General features: G+C 44.2%; 1 protein-coding gene across 1 annotated transcript in view; it reads right to left on the bottom strand.

Moving 5' to 3' along the window:
- Positions 1 to 19,826, bottom strand: part of Ptprn2 (protein tyrosine phosphatase receptor type N2) — a 744,114-nt gene that overhangs the window by 429,568 nt on the left and 294,720 nt on the right. The window contains exon 5 of the mRNA XM_041638770.1: positions 16,852 to 17,014. Within this exon, the coding sequence (XP_041494704.1) occupies positions 16,852 to 17,014 (163 nt within the window). The remainder of the gene's footprint in view (positions 1 to 16,851; positions 17,015 to 19,826) is intronic.

Below are 19,826 nucleotides of genomic sequence, written 5' to 3'. Positions count from 1 at the left end.
ATATAGGTTTGTCTGTAAATAATTTTAAAGGTAAGGCTGTTGGTGCCTTTGAAATATCAGCAGCTGTTATTGTACAACCTGAACCATCAGTGACTGTTCTTGATAAAACCTTGTATAATTTTTTTCCTAGAAACACACATTAATTTATGGTTTGTTTCTAAGATTGTGGGAATGTTAATCTGAGTATTCCATTGATGTATCAAATCACATCCCCACAAAATCATTGCTACGTTAGCCACATATGGTTTTAATATTCCTTTTGGCCCTATATATTTGACACATCTTGTACTCTGCTTTACCTGAGATAATGTTCTGATCCCTAAAAATTGAAACATTTACATCCTGAAGAGGCAAATTTTGTTGCCAAGATTCTGATAAAGTTATTGTTACATCTGCACTGGTGTCTAACAGACCTTCAATAACAATGTCATTTCTTCATGCTTTTAATTTTCATCTTTATTCATTTGCAGAAGCTTGTCAAAATACTTGTTTTATGGTTTCTCCTGATTTTTATGTTCTCCCATAACTGTTATATTATCCAAAGTAGTATGGTTTCTTACAATAGGTATTAGGTTTTTTAATTGCTCTGGGAAGAAGTTTCCTCTATAATGGCAGGAAACAACTAAACTGGATTTGTCATAGGGGCCTGCAAGAGGACCCTTATGGAGTTTCTTGACAGCAAAGGATTAGCATGCATTTTCCTACATTCATTAGTCCAATGCCTGCCTTTGCTACACTTTCTGCATAATGGAGGGGCATTCTGAATGGATTATTCTTAGCAAAAAGCATTGTTTCAATAATGCCTTATTTAAAATCCCTTTTAAGGTGGCCTTGTTTGTCACAAGTGTAACATTTGACATTTTGATTTTTCCTCAAACCTTTGGAAATCACCTCCTCTATCCATGCATCATCATGGTCATGAGATTCAATGTTAGTTGTAGCTCAAATCCATTCCTCCAAAGGTGCTGATCTTGCCTTTAATACCCTAATTATCTTTTTTGCATAGAGAATTGACATTTTTAAAAGCCAGTGGTTCAATTATTATTTGTCTAACTTACGCATTTGGTATCATTCTATTTACTGTTGAAGTCAATCTTTTTAAAAAATTCATGAGGTTACTTTTGGGCCCTGTATAACTTTAGTCTTCTTTCCTACTCCTACAATTCTATCCCAAGTACTCAAACCTGCTGCAGAGCATAAAGACAGGATGTGACCATCATACAGAGATTGCTTTTCTATAGCAACATAATTTTCTTTTCCATGAATTTGATCTTGAGATTTCCATACCTCTATCATTACCCCATCATTTCTCAATCAGCTACTCCATTGTAATTGTGGACCAAGATCTAAAACAGCTTTACCCAACTTTATCCAGTCATTATGGGTAAGTCTATTACAAACTGACCACGAGTTTAACATTTGCTTCACAAAAGATGAATCCACTGCATCTGAGATTATTGTGTCCTTGAAAATTCTTAAATCAAACATTAGCACAGGAGTCCATTCAGCTCTTTCTCTATCATTTGACGATTCCTGTATGGTTACTGGATATATTAAGACTGGTTGTTTGAAAGGCTTAGGCTGGAGGTAGTCTGCTCCAATGCCCCCACCCATCCACTGGACCCTGCAAGCCACAAATCCCACTCCACCCCCAAACCCTCCTATCAAGTGCAGCCTCAGTGGAACTCTGAAACACAGACTGCAAATTCACAGAGAGGACCAAGAGGTGAGTGATCATTAGCCGGTGGGATACCCACTCTTTAGGTCCTCCATACCAGGACAAAACCCTAGGTCCCTCCCCACCTGCCTCAACTTCTCTAGCCAGCCAGCAGGCAAGCTTCCTACAGGCAGGCTACTTCAAGGCTCCCACCCCATCCATCGGACCCTGCAAGCTACAAGTTCTACTCTACACCCAAATCCTCCTATCCCTCCCACCTGCAACCTCAGTGAAAGCCAGAAACACAAGCTGCAACTACACAGAGAGGGCTAAGAGAGAGGACCAGGAGAATAAACCTGAAGCACAGGCTGTGACTGCACAGAGAGGACCAGGAGAGGAATTCTGAACACAGACTGTGACTGCACAGAGAGGACCAGGAGAGGAATTCTGAACACAGACTGTGACTGCACAGTATAAACTAACAGAGCAGAACAAGAAAGTGGACTTGAGAGCAGGCCAAGGGAAACTTCAGTGGATCCCTGAGACACAGACAGTAACGGTATAGAGCAGAACAAGAACAGTCCCTAAAGACACCAGTAGCCACTTCAAGGATTGAACCAAGATGCAAATACACTATAGCACCAATTGGAGGAAGAGAAAGATAGGTGCCAATGCAAGAAAACAATTTTAAATGTAACATTATGAGGATAATGGAGACCTTTAAAGAGAAAATGAAAAATTCCATTAAAGAAATGGAGAAAAAGACAAACAAAAAAAATGGAAGAAATCAATAAATCTCTCAAAGAAAACACAATCAAGAGGTGAAACAAACAGTTAAAGACTTGAAGACTGAAATAGGTGTAATAAAGAAAACAAAAGCCAAGGGAATTCTGGATATGGAAAGTTTGTGTAAACAAACTGGAGCTACAGAGGCAAGAAAAACCAAGAGAATACAAGAGATGGAAGAGAGAATCTCAGGTGTTAAAGATACTATAGAGGAATAGATTCATCAACCAAAGAAAACATTAAATCCAACAAATTCTTAACCCAAAACATTCAGGAAATCTGGGACACCATGAAAAGACTAAACCTTAAAATAATTGGAACCGAAGAAGGAGAAGAACTCTAGCTCAAAGGCACAGAAAATATATTCAACAGAATCATAGAAGAAAACTTTCTCAACCTAAAGAAGGATAATCATATGAAGGTACAAGAAGCTTAAAAAACACCAAATAGACTAGACCAATTTTTTAAAAAAGTCTCCTCACCATATAATGATCAAATACAAAACATACAGAATAAAGAAAGAATATTAAGAGCTGCGAAGGAAAAAGATCACACAACATATAAAGGCAGACCTATTAGAATTACACCTGACTCCTCAATTGAAACCATAAAAGCCTGGACAGATGTGCTGCACACACTAAGAGACCACAGGAGCAAGCCCAGACTACTATACCCAGTAAAGCTTTCATTCATCATTGATGTAGAAAACAAGATATTCTATGACAAAACCAGACTTTAAACGATACCTATCCACAAATTCAGCCATACAGAGTGTACTAGGAGGAAAACTACAACCCAAGGAAGCTAACTCCACACACAAAAGCACAGGCAACAGATAACTTCATACCAGCAAATCCCAAAGAATGAAAATACACAAACCTACCACCCAAAATAACAGTAATTAGCAATCACTGGTCATTAATATATCCTAATAGCAATGAACTCAATTTATCCATAAAAACACACAGGCTAACAAAATGGATCCAAAAGGAGCGTGCAACCTTCAGCTGTAAAGAAGAAACACACCTCAACCTCAAGAGAGACATTACCTCGGAGTAAAATATTGGGAAAAGATTTCCCTATCAAATGGATGTAAGAAACAAGTGGGTGTGGCTATCCTAATATCTAACAAAATTGATTTCAAACTAAAATCAATCAGAAGAGATGAAGAAGGACACTTTATACTGATAACAGGGACAATCCATCAAGATGAAGTCTCATCCTTGAACATCTGTGCCCCAAATATAAGAGTATCCACATATGTAAAAAAAATTACTAAAGTTTAAATTGCACTTCAAATCCCACCCACTAATAGCAGGAGATTTTAATACTCTATTCTCCACAATGGACAGGTCAACAAGACAGAAACTTAACAGAGAAATAAGAGAATAGATATCATAACTCAAATGGACTTAACAGACATCTAAAGAACACCTCACCCAAACACACAAAAATATATTTTCTTCTCAGCACCTCATGGAACCTTCTCTAAAACTGACCACATACTTAATAACAAAGCAAACAGCAACAGATAAAAAAACACAAATAATCCCCTGTATCTTACTGAATCACCATGGTTTAAAGTTAGAATTTAACAGCAACACTAATTGCAGAAAGACTACAAACTCATGAAAATAGAACAGTGCTCAATTGAAACACCCCTGGGTCAAGGAAGAAATAAAGAAAGAAATTAAGTATTTTCTAGAATTCAATGAAAATAAAGGTACAATGTACCCAAACCTATGGGACACAATAAAAGCAGTACTAAGAGGAAAGTTCATTGCACTAAGTACCTACATAAAGTTAGTGGAGAAATCTCACACTAGTGACTTAACAGCACACCTGAAAGCTCTAGAACAAAAAGAAGCAGACTCACCCAGTAGGAGTAATAAATAATCAAATTAAGGGCTGAAATCAATAAAAGAGAAAAAAGAAAATACAAAGAATCAATGAAACAAAGAGCTGGTTCTTTGAGAAAATCAACATTATAGCTAAACTTTTATCCAAACTAATCAAAAGGCAGAAAGAGAACATCCAAATTAACAAAATCAGAAATAAAAAGGGGGGCATTACAATAGAAACCAAGGAAATCCAGAGAATCATTAGGTCATATTTTAAAAACCTGCATTCCACAGAATTAGAAAATATAAAAGAAATGGACAATTTTCTGGAGAGGTACCATATACCAAAATTAAATCAAGAACAGGTGAACAATTTAAGTAGAGCTATAACCTACAAGGAAATAGAAGCAGTCATCAACCATTTGAGATTCTCCTGTTGAGAATTTCCTGTTTAGTTTTGTACCCCATTTTTTAAATGGTTGAAAGACACTTAAGGAAATGTTCAACATCCTTAGCCATCAGGGAAATGCAAGTCAAAACAAATCTGAGATACCGTCTTACACCAGTCCAAATGGCTAAGATCAAAAACACCACTGACAGTTTATGGAATGTGGAATAAGGGGGAAACTCCTCCAATGCACACTTGTACAACCACTTTGAAAATCATTATGGCATTTTGTTTTGTTTTTTCAGAAAATTGGGAATCAACCTACCTCAGGACCCATTGATACCACTATTGGGCATATACCCAAAGGATGCTCAATAACACTAGAAGTACATTTGTTCAACTCTGTTCATAGCAGCATTATTTGTAATAGCCAGAACCTGGAAACAACCTAGATGACCCTTAGCCAAAGAATGAATATAGAAAATATGGTACATTTATACAATGGAGTACTGCTCAGTGGGAAAAAAATGACACATTGAAATATTTTGCATCCATGAATGCAAATGGATGGAACTACAAAAAACCATCCTGATAGAGGTAACCAAGACCAAGAAAGATGAACATGTACACTTATGTACTCATTCATAAGTGGATACTAGTTGTAAAGCAAAGGATAATGAGCCTATAGTCCAGGACCCGAGGGAACTAAGTAATAAGATGAACCCTAAGAAAAACATATATCAATCTACCTGGAAAGGGGAACTAGACAAGATCACCTGACAAAATTGGGAGCATGAGCGGTGGGGAGGGGCATAGGAAGGGCAGCAAGGAAAGAGGAGGGGTGAAAGGAAGGGGGAAGGAGAACTTGAGGTAACGGGATAGTTGAGATGGAGGAAGGACAGAGATGAGAGCAAGGAAAGATATTTTGATTGAGGGAGCCATTATGGGGCTAGCAAGAAACCTCACACTACAGAAATTTCCAGGAATCCACAAGGATAATCCCAGCTAAGACCCTAAGCAATAGAGGAGAGGGTGCCTGAACTGGCCTTGCCCTGTAGTCAGATTGATTAATATATTAAATGTCACTATAGATCCTTCATACAGCAACTGATGGAAACAGAGACAGAGACCTGCAGCAGAGCCCTGGGCTGAGCTCCCAAAGTCCAACTGAAGAGTGGGAGGAGTGGGAATATGATCAAAGAGGTCAAGACCATGATGACGACACCCACTGAAACAGCTTACCTGAGCTAATGGGAGCACACCAACTCCAGCCAGACGGGAGGAACCAGCATAGGCCCAAACTATTCCCTCTGAAGGTGGGTGACAATTGTGTGGCTGTGACAGACTGCAAAGCCACTGGCAGTGGCACCTGGATTTATCCCTACTGTTTGTACTGGCTTTTTGGAAGCCCATTCTCTTTCGATGGATACCTTGCTCAGCCTAGAAATAGCAGGGAAGGCCTTGGACCTTGGACCCTTCCCTCTCTGAGGAGTGGATGGGGGTGTGGTTGGGGGGGAAGATGGAGGGAATAGGAGGAGGAGAGGGAATGGGAACTGAGATTGTTTGTTTTCTTTTAAAAAATAAAATTAAAAAAGAAATAAATTAAAAGAAAAAAGAAAAGAAGAAAACTTTAGGCTGTTCCTCTCTATTCTTATAATGAAACACTGAAATTGGTTCTCCATTAAATTTTTCTGTCTGAATTTGAATAGCTCTGTGACCTATTTGCTAAGTTTTTCTAAGGTCTTTATCTTAGCACTCAGATTTACCAACATTTTTAGTGATACAGTAAAAATTCTGAGGCTGATAATGTTTACTATTGACATTAGATAAATCCCATCTAAATTCTCTCATTTAGTTATTCCACTTCCAGACTGCCCATTGTGTTACCATAGGACACACAAATCCCTCCAATGTAATACTGTTTCCCATTTTTAATGTGGGAAAAATCTCTCTCTTTTAACTAATTCCTCATTTTAAGAATTCCTAGTTGTATTACCACATCCTCCAATGATGTTGCTGTGGATATGAGGCCTATTGCTGCTGCACAGAACAGTAAGCACCTACCTAGATCTCAAGGCAGCCAGCTACCTAGTTTGCCAGGAACCCAAGAAGGGCGTTCAGGGAGAGCTGGTAGAGCAGTGACTCCAACCATGTGTAATTCTGGCCTAAGCCAGTGGCTGTAAAGTCACAGGCAAATGTCTTGCTCATGAATTTTTACTTCAAATGTTGGGCACCAATGTATCATGAATAATTAAAATTAAGAGACAGATATTGGGATTCAACTTGAAGATTAGAAAATCAAAGTAGTCAGTCACTGGCTCTTGCCTCATACTCAGACCAAAAATGGGCAATCCGTGCTCCACAAACTCTCAGATTAGGACTGATCTGAGACCTATCTTCTCCTGTTTTTTATTCTGCTCTGGTGCTGGGATTAAAGGCGTGCACCAACACCACCTGGTCTCTATGGCTAACCTATTTGACTGCTGAGATTAAAGGTGTGTGCCACCACTGCCTGGTTTGTATGGCTTTGAATAGTTTGACTGTTTTGCACTGATTTTCAGGCAGCTTAACTTATTAAAACATAAATAATACAGCTCTTAACTATCAGCAGTATATACAGAAGCAGCAGTATCCTCGTTATCAGCAGCGTCTATAGCAGCAGCAGCATCTACACCATAAACAACATCTGTACTATTTGTAGCATGAATAATAAAATCCCAGAGATAGATATTGGGATTAAACCTGAAAACCAGAAAAGCAAATCAGCCAAGCCACTACAGAAGTCCTACCTCTACCAAGGCTGGGAGACTGCAGACTAAGCTTCTCTCTCCTCCCATTTTATATTCCCTCTAGGTCTGGGATTGAAGGCATGATTCCTACTACTATAATTATATATGTATGCCACTACCATCTAGATTTGTTCTTCATTGATCTTGTGTATCCCAGGGTGGCCTTGAATTCACAGAGATCCCTCTGCCTCTGTCTTCTAAATTCTGGGATTAAAGGTATGTGTCACCATTCACCATTACCTGACCTCTTGTAGCTTTAATTTTGCCTATATTCTTCAGGCAAGATTTATTTATTAAAATACAAATAATATATAAGTATAACCATCAGCAGCATCTACAACAGCAGTACCCCATCATCTACAGCATCCTACCTGTGAGCATCACTGTCTCTCTCAGCACATCCTCATCCCCATCAGCATCCCTGCACTCAGCAGTAGACCTACCATTAGCAGCAGCATTGCAATAGCCACTGCATGTTCAACTTCTAACGACATTCTAGTGGAAAGAGTCATTCTAACATGGCCCTGTACTCAAACTGCTTGCAGATTAACAAAGAATCAAAAAGGGTCACAGAAATCAATCACTAATTAGAATTACACTATAGAGAGGTTGAGAAAAACAATACTCTTTGATGAAGTGATTGCATTCCATGGAACAAGTCAGAACAACTTCATGGAGCTGAAGCCTGCCTCATATGCCCATCTGCCCAGGTGATCAAGAGAGCAGCTCCCTTGCTATTAGGTTTGCTGGCTACAGTGCCAGAGGCAAAGTCAGGCCTGCTTTTTAGATCAGAGTACCTCTCTTGTTCCCCTGCCCTGTGTCTGTCTGCACAGCTATTGTTCAGACTGACAGGAAGGTCTGGAGGTCCTAGAACTCCCACCGGACACTCTACTTAGACAAGACTCATCTACAAACTGGCCACCCAGCTCATCAGATATTCTCTAATGCCAAGAATCCAAATCAAAGCAGTAAATTCAAATCAGGACATTATTGAACACATCACACACATCTTCTCCAGTGTGCCCAAAGGCAGTGTTGACAGTCATGTTGATCAAGATGTTGCCACAGGCCTGACAAAACAGTGCAGGTGGGGGTGGGCTAGAAGGCTTCTTAATGAGATGGCCTCATAGCATGACACAATGGATTGCTGGTTGCCAAGGGGGAGCAGGGAGGTACCAGCTAGAAAGACACTGACCACTGGCATAAGGCCTTAGCCATGGGAATGATAGAGGAAGGTATTTTTGTTCTCTCTGCCAGTTTGTTATAGATCTTTGTGTCTCTTTTTTTTCTTTCCATCTCTCTGCTCTGTCTCTGTGTTTCTCTCTCTACCCTTGTGTGTCTCCAGTCTCTGTGTATCTTTATGTATGTATATCTCTGTCTCTTTCTCTGCCTTACTCTCTCTGCCTTTGTGTTTGTTTTTCTGTGTCTCGATATTTTTATGTCTATCTCTCTCCTATGCCGCTGTCTCTCTGTATCTGTCTTTCTAGGTCTCTTAATCTATATCTCAACATCTAGTGATGTCAGTTTCCAAGAGGGCTCATGCTTTGTGTGGCCAACTGTGAGCAGTTCTTCCTAGCTGTATGAAGTCACCAGGATGTGTTAGACCTGTGTTGCGTGAGCCCCCAATGAGACTACCAAGGAGTTTTTTTCTGATGCAAACACACAAGGGTCTCTGTTGCAAACACACAAGGGTCTCTGTTGCTTGAGCTTGGTCCACAACCCAACATTCTAACACAGTGGATGGAGGTGACGCAGTCCCGAACTCAGAGTGAGTTTTTAAAGGAAAAAAACAAACACAAGCAGGGAGTTCTGGTATTGGGTGAGGGGATGGGGCAAGGTGATTGGTCAGGCTGCTGGTGCAGCACCACAAACTGCTGACAGAACATCTGCAGGAACATCTGGACCCTGTGAAGTTATTGTCCTGTCTTCTGATTGGCTGTGTTTAGGCTGTTTTTTTTTTTTCCTTCTGGAACTGAGTTCAACCCCTGGTTACGAGATGTCTTAAGATGGAGGCTTTTTTTTCAAAATGGAGTCTATGAGGCTAAGTAGGCTTTCCTAGGTCCTCACAGGGGACTGCTGCCCTCGGGGAAGGGAAGAAGTATTCTTTGTATTTGTACTTGTGGTGGAGATGACTGGCTCCTGTTAGGAGAAACCAATATCCATGGTGTTTACAGTTCACAAAATCATGAGGATGCAGAGCCATTAGCTGGGAAACTGAGAATCGCATAATCTCTGATATAGTCAGTGGTCCAGTGTAGGTGCTGCTGGGGGCCTGTGCAGATGACTCCCCATCAGTGAGCTTAGGAGCCTTCCAAAAGAAAGCAGTGAATGGCACAGATGTGGTCACTCTCGATGTCCTGCTCTCTGCCATCCCACCGACTCTGCCACGTCTAACTCACACATATCTTCTCCGCCAGCAGCTCCTCTAGCCTCCTACCAGGCTAAGGACAGGGAAGCCTGGAATGGGGCAGAGTTCCTGCCCGACTCACTTGACAGTCAGAGATGGTGGGAGAAGAATAAGCCCAAAGCGCCTGACTTTGCTATACAACTGCCTGGCTTCCCCGGGTCTCCTGCTTTCACTCTTCCTAATCCTCTTCTGTCTTCCCATGAGAAGCAATTACCTCACCCCAGAGATAAGCAGATGAGACATTTTAGTGAGAGTCGGCAGAGCTGGGGCTAGCAGGGTCTTACTGCATACAGACAAACTCTCCTCTGCTAGCCTGGCATGACGTGAGGGATCCGGTGATTTGAAAGTGGAGTTTGGTGACTTCAGTTGAGGAAGTCAGGCCTGACAACAGTTCCAGGACTCTGGATTCAGTTCTATTCGTAAGTAACTGTTTGAAAGTGGCCCTCTTGGTCTGTGGCCATTCTGCTCTGAAAGTCCATGCCCACTCTCATCTAAAGGTAGACATTTCACTGGTTTTTACTGCTGGCCTCCTCTTCCAGCAGGTCAGCCATCCTTGCCATCAGTGGGAGGAACTCAGCTGCCCACCCAGAGGCGACAGCAGGGAGGTAAAGGCCTGGAAGAAAAGTATCACAACAGGGCTACACAGGTCCCCAGAAACACCCAATGGCTGTCACAGCACACCTCTGGCCCTCCTCTCTACACCATGGGAGGCATGTGAGTAGGTTACTGGCCCGCGAGCACTTCCAATTTTCTGTAATGGGATGCATGTGCAGAGAGCTTGCTGTCTCTCTGGTGTTTGTGGAGGGTAGGCAATTGGTAGCCAGCAGGATGTAAGGGACTCAGAATTGTTGGATCTGAACCCCTGACTGCGTTAGGCACCGCTGTGTGAACTGAAGACAGTACCCAGCCCCATAACAGCTCCCGAGAGTTATAAGGCAGCACCTTGGTCTGCGGCCAGACCAAGTGTGAGGATAGCTGGAGACAGCTCCCCCAGTATGCGAGGACAGCACCCCCAGACTGGAGACAGCTCCCCTAGTGTGCGAGGACAGCACCCAGACTGGAGACAGCTCCCCCAGTGTGCGAGGACATCAGCTACCTTGCGGACAGCTTCCACAGAGCCTGGCTTCCTGCCAACAGTCAGGGAAATGAGAGCAGGAGCGGTTTTTAAAATAAAAATCAAATGAACATTAGACATGCGTGTAATGCAAACTGCCCTCCATCCTCAGCTCTATGCTGACAAAAAAGACAGAGGCTCTGCACCCACACACTTCTTCCCAGGAGGCACCTCTTCACACATGGCTGGCTGCAAAACAGGCCTGTTGTAGATGGTCATGTTATCTCTAGCTAGGTAACATTCTGTATATGAGTGAGGCACAAGTCTTTGTTTATGCACACACGCGCGTGCACGCGTGAACGCACACACACACAGAAAGGGGAGAGAGAGAGTAGGGGGAGAGGGGGAGGGAGGGAGAGAGAGAGAGAGAGAGAGAGAGAGAGAGAGAGAGAGAGAGAAGGTCTTGATCCTTCTGATTCTCCTGTCTCCAGTTTCCAAGTGCTGAGATCACAGGCACATGCCGCTACGCTCAGCCTAGAGAATGAGTCTCTATGTACATACAGAGCAGAAACCCTCCCCAGAAAAAACTACCAGGCCAGGGCTGTAACAGTTGTTACTCTTGAGAATATGGAATTGTCTCTTATTCCACATCCTTGCCAGAGGTGACTTCACAATTTTTGTATTTTACAGCTATCCTTTGAATATTTTATATATCTGTACAACACATTGTGATTATATCTGTCCATCATTATCTCCCCATAAATGCCCAGAGTGCCTCTGCCTCGTCTCCCTCCTAGCCAGGCCAGTGGACAGGAAGTGGTAGATCTTAAACTGAACAGTCTTTAAAAGATTTGTTTTTTTTACGTGTATGCATGAGTGTATGCTACATGTGTGTGCACCACACACATTCCTGCTGCCTGTGGAGGTCAAAATAGAGTATTGGATCCCTTGGGACTGAACTGATGAATAGTTTTGAGTTACCATGTGGGTACTGGGAGCTGAACCTGGGGTCCTCTGCAAGAGCAACCTTTGAAGCCTGAATTGGCCCTTTGTATATATTTTTTCCTAATAAAGTACTTGTTCAAAATTTTTACACATTTTGCGTTGGGTTACTTTTCCTTTCACCTTTCCCCATGAACAACTGTCACAAGGGGCTCTCTGCCAGTGCAGAAGTGCCCCGGCAGCCATGATCTGCTCCTGTTACCCACTGCTTCGTCTCCTCATCCACGCGGCATGCTGTTCCCTCCGTGTGTGAGTCACTGTCAAGGGCCTGTTCCACACTCACCTGCTTACTTTAGCTAACTAGACTTCTGTTTCCTGTCTCTAAGTTTGCCAAGGGAATTCCTGTGCACATTTTAAATGGACATTTGCTTTCATTTAGCATGGGAGGAGATGGAGCGACTAGGACCCAGGGAAATACATGTCCAACTTTGTAAGACATTTTGGAGTTCCAGGTCCTCCATGCCACCAACACATGGGGTCAGACTTCCACATATTAGCCAGTCTTCACAGATGTGGGAGCTCTGTCAGCCTCACATTGCCAGTCTGTGTTGACCAGGCCTCTCTTCCCATCCACTATGCTCTTTCTGACATTGCCAGTCTGTGTTAACCAGGCCTTCCTTCCCATCCACTCTGTTCTCTCTGACATTGCCAGTCTGTGTTGACCAGGCCTTCCTTCCCATCCACTCTGTTCTCTCTAAGATTGCCAGTCTGTGTTGTCCAGGCCTTCCTTCCCATCCACTCTGTTCTAACATTGCCAGTCTGTGTTGACCAGGCCTTCCTTCCCATCCACTCTATTCTCTCTGACATTGCCCGTCTGTGTTGACCAGGCCTTCCTTCCTGTCTACTCTGCTCTTTCTGACATTGTCAGTCTGTGTTGACCAGGCCTTCCTTCCTGTCCACTCTGCTCTTTCTGACATTGCCAGTCTGTGTTGACCAGACCTTCCTTCTTATCCACTCTGTTCTCTTTGACATTGCCAGTCTGTGTTGTCCAGGCCTTCCTTCCTGTCCACTCTGTTCTCTCTAACATTGCCAGTCTGTGTTGACCAGGCCTTCCTTCTTATCCAATCTGTTCTGTTTGACATTGCCAGTCTGTGTTGCCCAGGCCTTCCTTCCTGTCCACTCTGCTCTTTCTGACATTGCCAGTCTGTGTTGAGCAGGCCTTCCTTCTTATCCACTCTGCTCCTTCTGACATTGCCAGTCTGGGTTGTCCAGGCCTTCCTTCCTGTCCACTCTGCTCTCTCTGACATTGCCAGTCTGTGTTGACCAGGCCTCCCTTCCTGTCCACTCTGCTCTTTCTGACATTGCCAGTCTGTGTTGACCAGGCCTTCCTTCTTATCCACTCTGTTCTCTTTGACATTGCCAGTCTGTGTTGACCAGGCCTTCCTTCCTGTCCACTCTGCTCTTTCTGACATTGCCAGTCTGTGTTGACCAGGCCTTCCTTCCTGTCCACTCTGCTCTTTCTAACCTCTCCAAGCTGCCCTGGTCTGAATGTCTGTGTTGCACTCACAAACACTGTGGAGTCCTGGTTGGATTTCTCTGGTCCTCTGTATGAGGGTCCTGCACATTCTCTTCTGATAACAGCTAGCTCTTGACCCATCTCTACATGTAACAGTTCCTCCTGGGAGCCTCCCAAGAAGCTCCTTTCTCTATTCTGGAGGTTTTACTGTTGTTCCAATTTGTAATTTGTGGGATGTTGGAAATGGTGGAGCGGCAGCTCATCTAACGACCCACGCTATGAGTGGTGGTGAAGGTTCCTAGACCACAGAGAGACTCTAAGGTGACCTCCAGCTCTTTTTCTGATCACCGTTGTTCAGGATACCCATGGTCCACCTTCCTGTCCCGCTTCCTGTCCTTCGTATGGAGCATTGATTCAATCATCATACTTCTCCGTTTCAACTACAGTTTCATTTCTTTTATCAAATGAGTGAAAATTCTTTTTTTTAACTTTTTTTTATTGAGAAAAGAAAAAAAAAAACAAATTTCCTCTTCCTCCCAGCCTCCCATTTCCCTCCCCCTCCTCCCACCCTTCTCCCCCTCCCCCCACTCCTCTCCCCCTCCCTCTCCAGCCCAAAGAGCAGTCAGGGTTCCCTGCCCTGTGGTAAGTCCTAGGTCCTCCCCCCTCCGTGCATTTCTAGGAAGGTGAACATCCAAACTGGCTAGGCTCCCACAAAGCCAGCAATTACGTAGGTTCAAAACCCCGTGCCATTGTCCTTGGGTTCTCATCAGGCCTCATTGTTCGCCATGCTCAGAGAGTCCAGTTTTATCCCATGCTTTTTCCGTCACAGTTCAGCTGGTCTTGGTGAGCTCCCAATAGATCAGCTCCACTGTCTCAGTGGGTGGGTGCTCCCCTCGTGGTCCCAACTTCTTTGCTCATGTTCTCCCTCCTTCTGCTCCTCATTGGGACCTTGGGATCTCAGTCCAGTGCTCCAGTGTGGGTCTCTGTCTCTGTCTCCATCCATCACCAGATCATCATGAGTGAAAATTCTAAAGAGTGGGGTCAGTCTTTTTTCTTTATAGCTCAGAGCCCATCATAGTTCCCTTATATTAAATACATTCTCAAAATGTTTCTAAAATAGGTTAGTTAATGGTATCAGCAAGCGATGGACCTCAGTTTGACCCTCTTTGGTGACATGCAAAGTGGGCTGTCACCGTGCTCTATGGGTAAAACTGGAGTATGGTAATATTCTGCCTTGCCTCTGAAAGGACTCAAGGTAGATACTACTCTTATCAATAAAGCAAGAAGGTGGGCACCCCACTAACAATGCAGGAACGGTGATAGCATGGATTTAGTTATCAGTATACTCAACACGTGTCAGAGTGGCTCCTGGTCATGGTGGTTTGGAGAAGTAGGGAAATTCTGTTCCCTATGGCTTCTGTTATGAGGTAATCAGTTCAGCAGACTCAAAGAGAATAAATTCAGAATTCTGTCTATGCTGGAGTCATATTTTCCAGGATAGATATATAGGGAGGGGGGACATGATTTGTGGACAATTCATTGGAATTTGGTTGCATGTTGAAACATCACCAGTGGCGACAGTTTAAATTGCTACTGGGAGAGCCTGTCACCTAGGTGGGAGGGGGGGAGAAGCCTCAAGTTCCTGGCTGACTGTGGCACCCCACGGCAGCCTGGATAGCTGCCACACTTCTGTGCTTTGTGCAGACGCCGCTCATTAGAGAGATGACTCAGCTTTCTCCTCGTTTAAACGCTCACAGAAAATAATGAGTTCTGGGCTTTCACACTTTTCTAATATGAAGAAACATCTATCTGAACACAGAGGGAAATGTGCAAGCCAGAAGTGCCCCCCAGTGCTCAGCTTCTGAATGACTTGTGGCCATCACTCTGCAATGGCCTCCCTGTCATATGATTACAATGGTCATTTACAATGGGTTGTTTTTCAATGGAAATAACAACCGTGCATAAAAAGACTGGGTTACGGGCATCAGCTGGCACTGCTGTGACTACCTGTGGGGTGAGGTCATCTTGCTGGCTGGCATTAGCGGGGATCCCAACAACCAACACAATGTGAGGTGGGGCTGCTATCGTAGAACCTTGGCCACACAGAATGCTAGCTTCCCTTGCTGACCACTAGTTCTCAGCTGGGGACTGCTATTGTGGAACCCTGGCCACACGGAATGCCAGCTCCCCTTGTCGACCACTGGTTCTAGGCTAGGGATGACATCATGGAAGTCTGGCCACACCGAATGCCAGCTTCCCTGGCTGACCACTGGTTCTCAGATGGCGACGGGTGTGGGGAGTTGCAACTCCTCTGTATATGTCCAGAGAAAGTCCAGAGTCCATGGAAACATCAGAAACATCTGACAGCTTGTAGACACCTACACAGAGTGAGTGGCACTGACATCCTAGGTGGAGGAGACTGAGAACTTTCAAGGAGTCAGCCCCCTGTGCTGGGCTCACAATACACCTATTGGGAATGAGGAAACCCTAGTGCAGTTTATAGGAAACTTTCAGATGTCCCTTGGTATTTAGTACCACATGGCAGTCTTAGAAAACACAGCCCAGATGAGGTAGCACGATGGATGTTCCTTAGGAATAAACATTGATTCTTAGTTGAAGGCCCAACACACCAGAGTCCAACCTGTACACCAGGCCCAAGCTCATCCTGAGATATGAGCTAGTCCCCAGGCTCCAAGCTGCCTCCCCCTGGTACTCAGAGCTCATTAATTTTTAAAAGGAAATTCAAAGTCTGATAAGGTCTCTTTGCAAGCTGCCCTGGAAGCATCTTGGTCACAATACTTCCACACCTCAAAAGCCCAGTGAAGTTCTAACTCCTCCTTTACACTATACTTCCTCCCAAGCCAGCCCTGGCACACTGACTGAATGAGATTTTACCCCTAGTGACAAATCTGGCCCTCAAAAGCATGCCATTGCCCTGTGCCCAAGCCTACCTCAGACAGAGGGACAGTTGTTCAGGTACCACACCATCTTGAAACTCTACCCTAGCACCCACAAACAGGCAGTCCTTCAGTTGTCCTGGGATAGCCACGTTGGTGAAATTACCAGAAATGAGAAGTCTCCAGGGATGTAGTAATGGCTAAGTTAAACCTAGTCCGGTGGGCACCAGACCTGATTCCAGCTGTGTTCAGATGCCGCTGTCTTCTTGCCATCTGGGCTATGCACCCACTTGGCTCCTGGCCTCCTTCCTACAGGCTGGTATCAGAGCTCTGCTCTGAACTCTAAACACTAGGTTTTCTGTAGTAGTGCTTGTAGCCAACACAGCCCCAGGGTCCAGAAACTCCCTACACACAGCCTCGCCCTTCTCATGGTATCCAGAGTCTGTCATCCACAGGACAGCTGCTGGGAGCCTGAGAACTGTGACTACTCATTCGGCTAAAATGTTTGTAACTCACAGACAAACGTGCATGCAGGTAAAGATAACCTGATCACAGGAATAGGCTGAAGTATCACCTTGACTGGGTGTGTCTCGTGTTCTGTCCGGGGGTGTGCATTCGCAGTTGGGGCCTGGGACAGAAGCCCCAAGTAGGGCAGATAGCGCCGAAGGGTCTTGGCCAGGGCCACTCCGCTCTCCAGGCTGAGCCACTTTTCGTTATCAGCATTCTGCTGTAAGGTCCTGAAAAGCGAAAAGAATGATGACTCAATTCATGTTTGTTCCATGCTGAGCTGTGAGACAGGGACAGATGAGAAAACGGTGTGTGCACAGTGTAGGCAGTCTGCATGGGTGCAGCTATACAGTGAGCCCATGCGCCATGCCTCCTACTTGCCGCGGACTAGTTCCTACGGCAACCTGGCCCCACTATTCCCACATTGGCTGGAGTGCAACAGAGCCTTTGGGAGGAATCAAGGGGTGGCCCAATGGGACTCGTGTATGACATTAACCACAGTGTCCTTTGGTGCTGCTAACAGGAGATAAACTGAAATGGAGAAGAAAAAAGCACCTGCTACTTGCTGTGCCTATAGCAAGGACTCTTGGAGTCTGGAGGCTCAGATTTGTAACACTCAAGAAGCTGAGGCACAGGGAGAAAAAGGGGGCTAACTCAAACAACGTAAGGAGGTCCTGTCCAATGTTTAAAAGAAGCTATTGAGAATCTCACACATGCATATGAACTTTTATCAAATCCACACCCAGTTGTGTCCTCACCACTTTTCTCTCCCATCTTCATTTGTTTCTCTTTAATACTGCACTGGTTAATTTTCTGTTAACTTGACACAGACTAGAGTCACCTGAGAGGGGAAACTCCACTTGAGAAAATGCCCCCATGAAATCAAGTTGTAGACAAGCCTGAAGGGCATACTCTTGATTAGTGGTTGGTGTGGGAGGACACAGCGCATTGTATGTGTGTGTGTGTGGGGGGGCTACTACTGGCAGGTAGCTCTGGGTTTTATATGAAACCACAGATTAAGCAAGTCATAAGGAGTAAGCCAATAAGCAGCATTCTTCCATGGCCTCTGCATCAACTCCTGTGTGAGTTCCTGCCCTCATTGCTTTCAACAATGAACCGTTACATGGAAGAGGGAAATAAACCTTTCCTCCCAAGCCACTTTTGATTGTGTTGTTTCATCACAGTGATAGTCACTCTGACTAAGATGTTCACTAAGTCCACTTCGTGCTGCCTGTGTGTGCATGAGGACAGGTACTACTGTGATACAGTGTTCCTGCTGGAACGTGGGGCAGCCTCTCAGGGGCCACATCCCTGAGAAAGCTGGCCCTCTATCCTCCAGCAACCATTAACTACAACTCTCCTTAAAATGAAATCCTTAAGGGATAGAGGTGTAGCTCGGTGACAATGCCGGTGCCTAGCCTCAAGGATCCCGGATTCAGTCTCCAGAACTGCACATGCACAAAAGAGAGAGCTAACGTGGGAGAGAACAGACATGGGGGCATGGCAGGAGGGGTCTGTGGAAAAGACCAAGGGGTCAAACATGGGGGCCATGTCTGCTTCTGGCCTATAGTTACCTATAGGATGAGCATCCTAGTTAGAAGCTTTGTGTGTCTGGTATGAAAAATAGTCAAGAAAGTACCTTGAAGGAAACCTGACATTAAGCCAAGGATCCACTGCTCAGGAAATGTTCTGGGAGCTCACTTGCACATGTGAGTTGCACCTTCTGCTTGCTCCTCTCACACACATGGAGTGCAGGAGAATCAGCATGATCCTATAGCTAGGTCACTTGTCACTCACTGTGAGGGTTGCTTTCTGTTATGGATAGCATAATTCTTGCTATTAAGATAGAAGGTGGTACAGGCTAACCTGTGGTGAAAAAGACCAGAAATTTCCTCTAGTTCTAAGGAAACCCAGTGTCAGCAGATACAAATCAAAAGTGACTAAAAAAACTTTCATGGCCCTGACTTTAAGATGCTCACCATCTTGAGTCCCCAGAGATTGTAGGTGTGGATGATCGTTAAGATCCAAGGATCCATCTCCTGGGGCCTGGTCCATATATTACTGAATGATATTCTGATGGTCTCAGGCCCCATGGATTATACAGGGATGGAGGATGTCATGCTTGGAATGCTCAATCAATGACACCCAAGCCAGGCAGGGCTCTTGATAACAAGCCCAGCAAAACATTGCACAGTCAGGCGGACCCACAAAAGCTAGAGCAGCATCTAACTTACAGTCTGGAGAGAAGATGCGGTGACTTGCCTGAGGTGACCACTTTGTAAGAGACACAGCTGGGTGACAACACTCTTTGGGGCCTTGGATTATTTCATTCAGGTAAAGTTTACATTCTGTTTACTGGGAGTTCTCAGATGTGTAATCTGACAAGTTTTGATTGACATCATGTGAGTTCCAGGAACACAGATCAATAAACAGAACGTTTCCATCACCCAGATTCTCTTTATGCCCTGTGCATGCAGCCCCTTCTTCATTTTCTGTGCTGGGTTTGTTTGTGGATGAGTTTACTATATTCATGAACACTGAGATGGTATTCTAAGATATTTGCCCTCGCTAGGCTGCGTCTGGTGCTGGTGGTAGAACTAGAGGAAATTTCTGGTCTTTTTCACCACAGGTTAGCCTGTACCACCTTCTATCTTAATAGCAAGAATTATGCTATCCATAACAGAAAGCAACCCTCACAGTGAGTGACAAGTGACCTAGCTATAGGATCATGCTGATTCTCCCGCACTCCATGTGTGTGAGAGGAGCAAGCAGAAGGTGCAACTCACATGTGCAAGTGAGCTCCCAGAACATTTCCTGAGCAGTGGATCCTTGGCTTAATGTCAGGTTTCCTTCAAGGTACTTTCTTGACTATTTTTCATATCAGACACACAAAGCTTCTAACTAGGATGCTCATCCCTGTTGTGGAATATTAGTTTAAGATGTGTTACATTCATTTATGTTGTGGAATATTTGTTCAATTGTGCAAAGATGTGTTGCATTCTTCTATATTACATTGTTTAACTCTGTAAACCTATGTTACTT

Source organism: Microtus oregoni, unplaced genomic scaffold, assembly GCF_018167655.1.
Source record: "Microtus oregoni isolate MIOR12 unplaced genomic scaffold, Mior012 000056F_ref0000123, whole genome shotgun sequence".
NCBI lineage: Eukaryota > Metazoa > Chordata > Mammalia > Rodentia > Cricetidae > Microtus > Microtus oregoni.
Note: the sequence above shows the minus strand (reverse complement) of the source record. Positions and strands in the feature narration are given on the sequence as shown.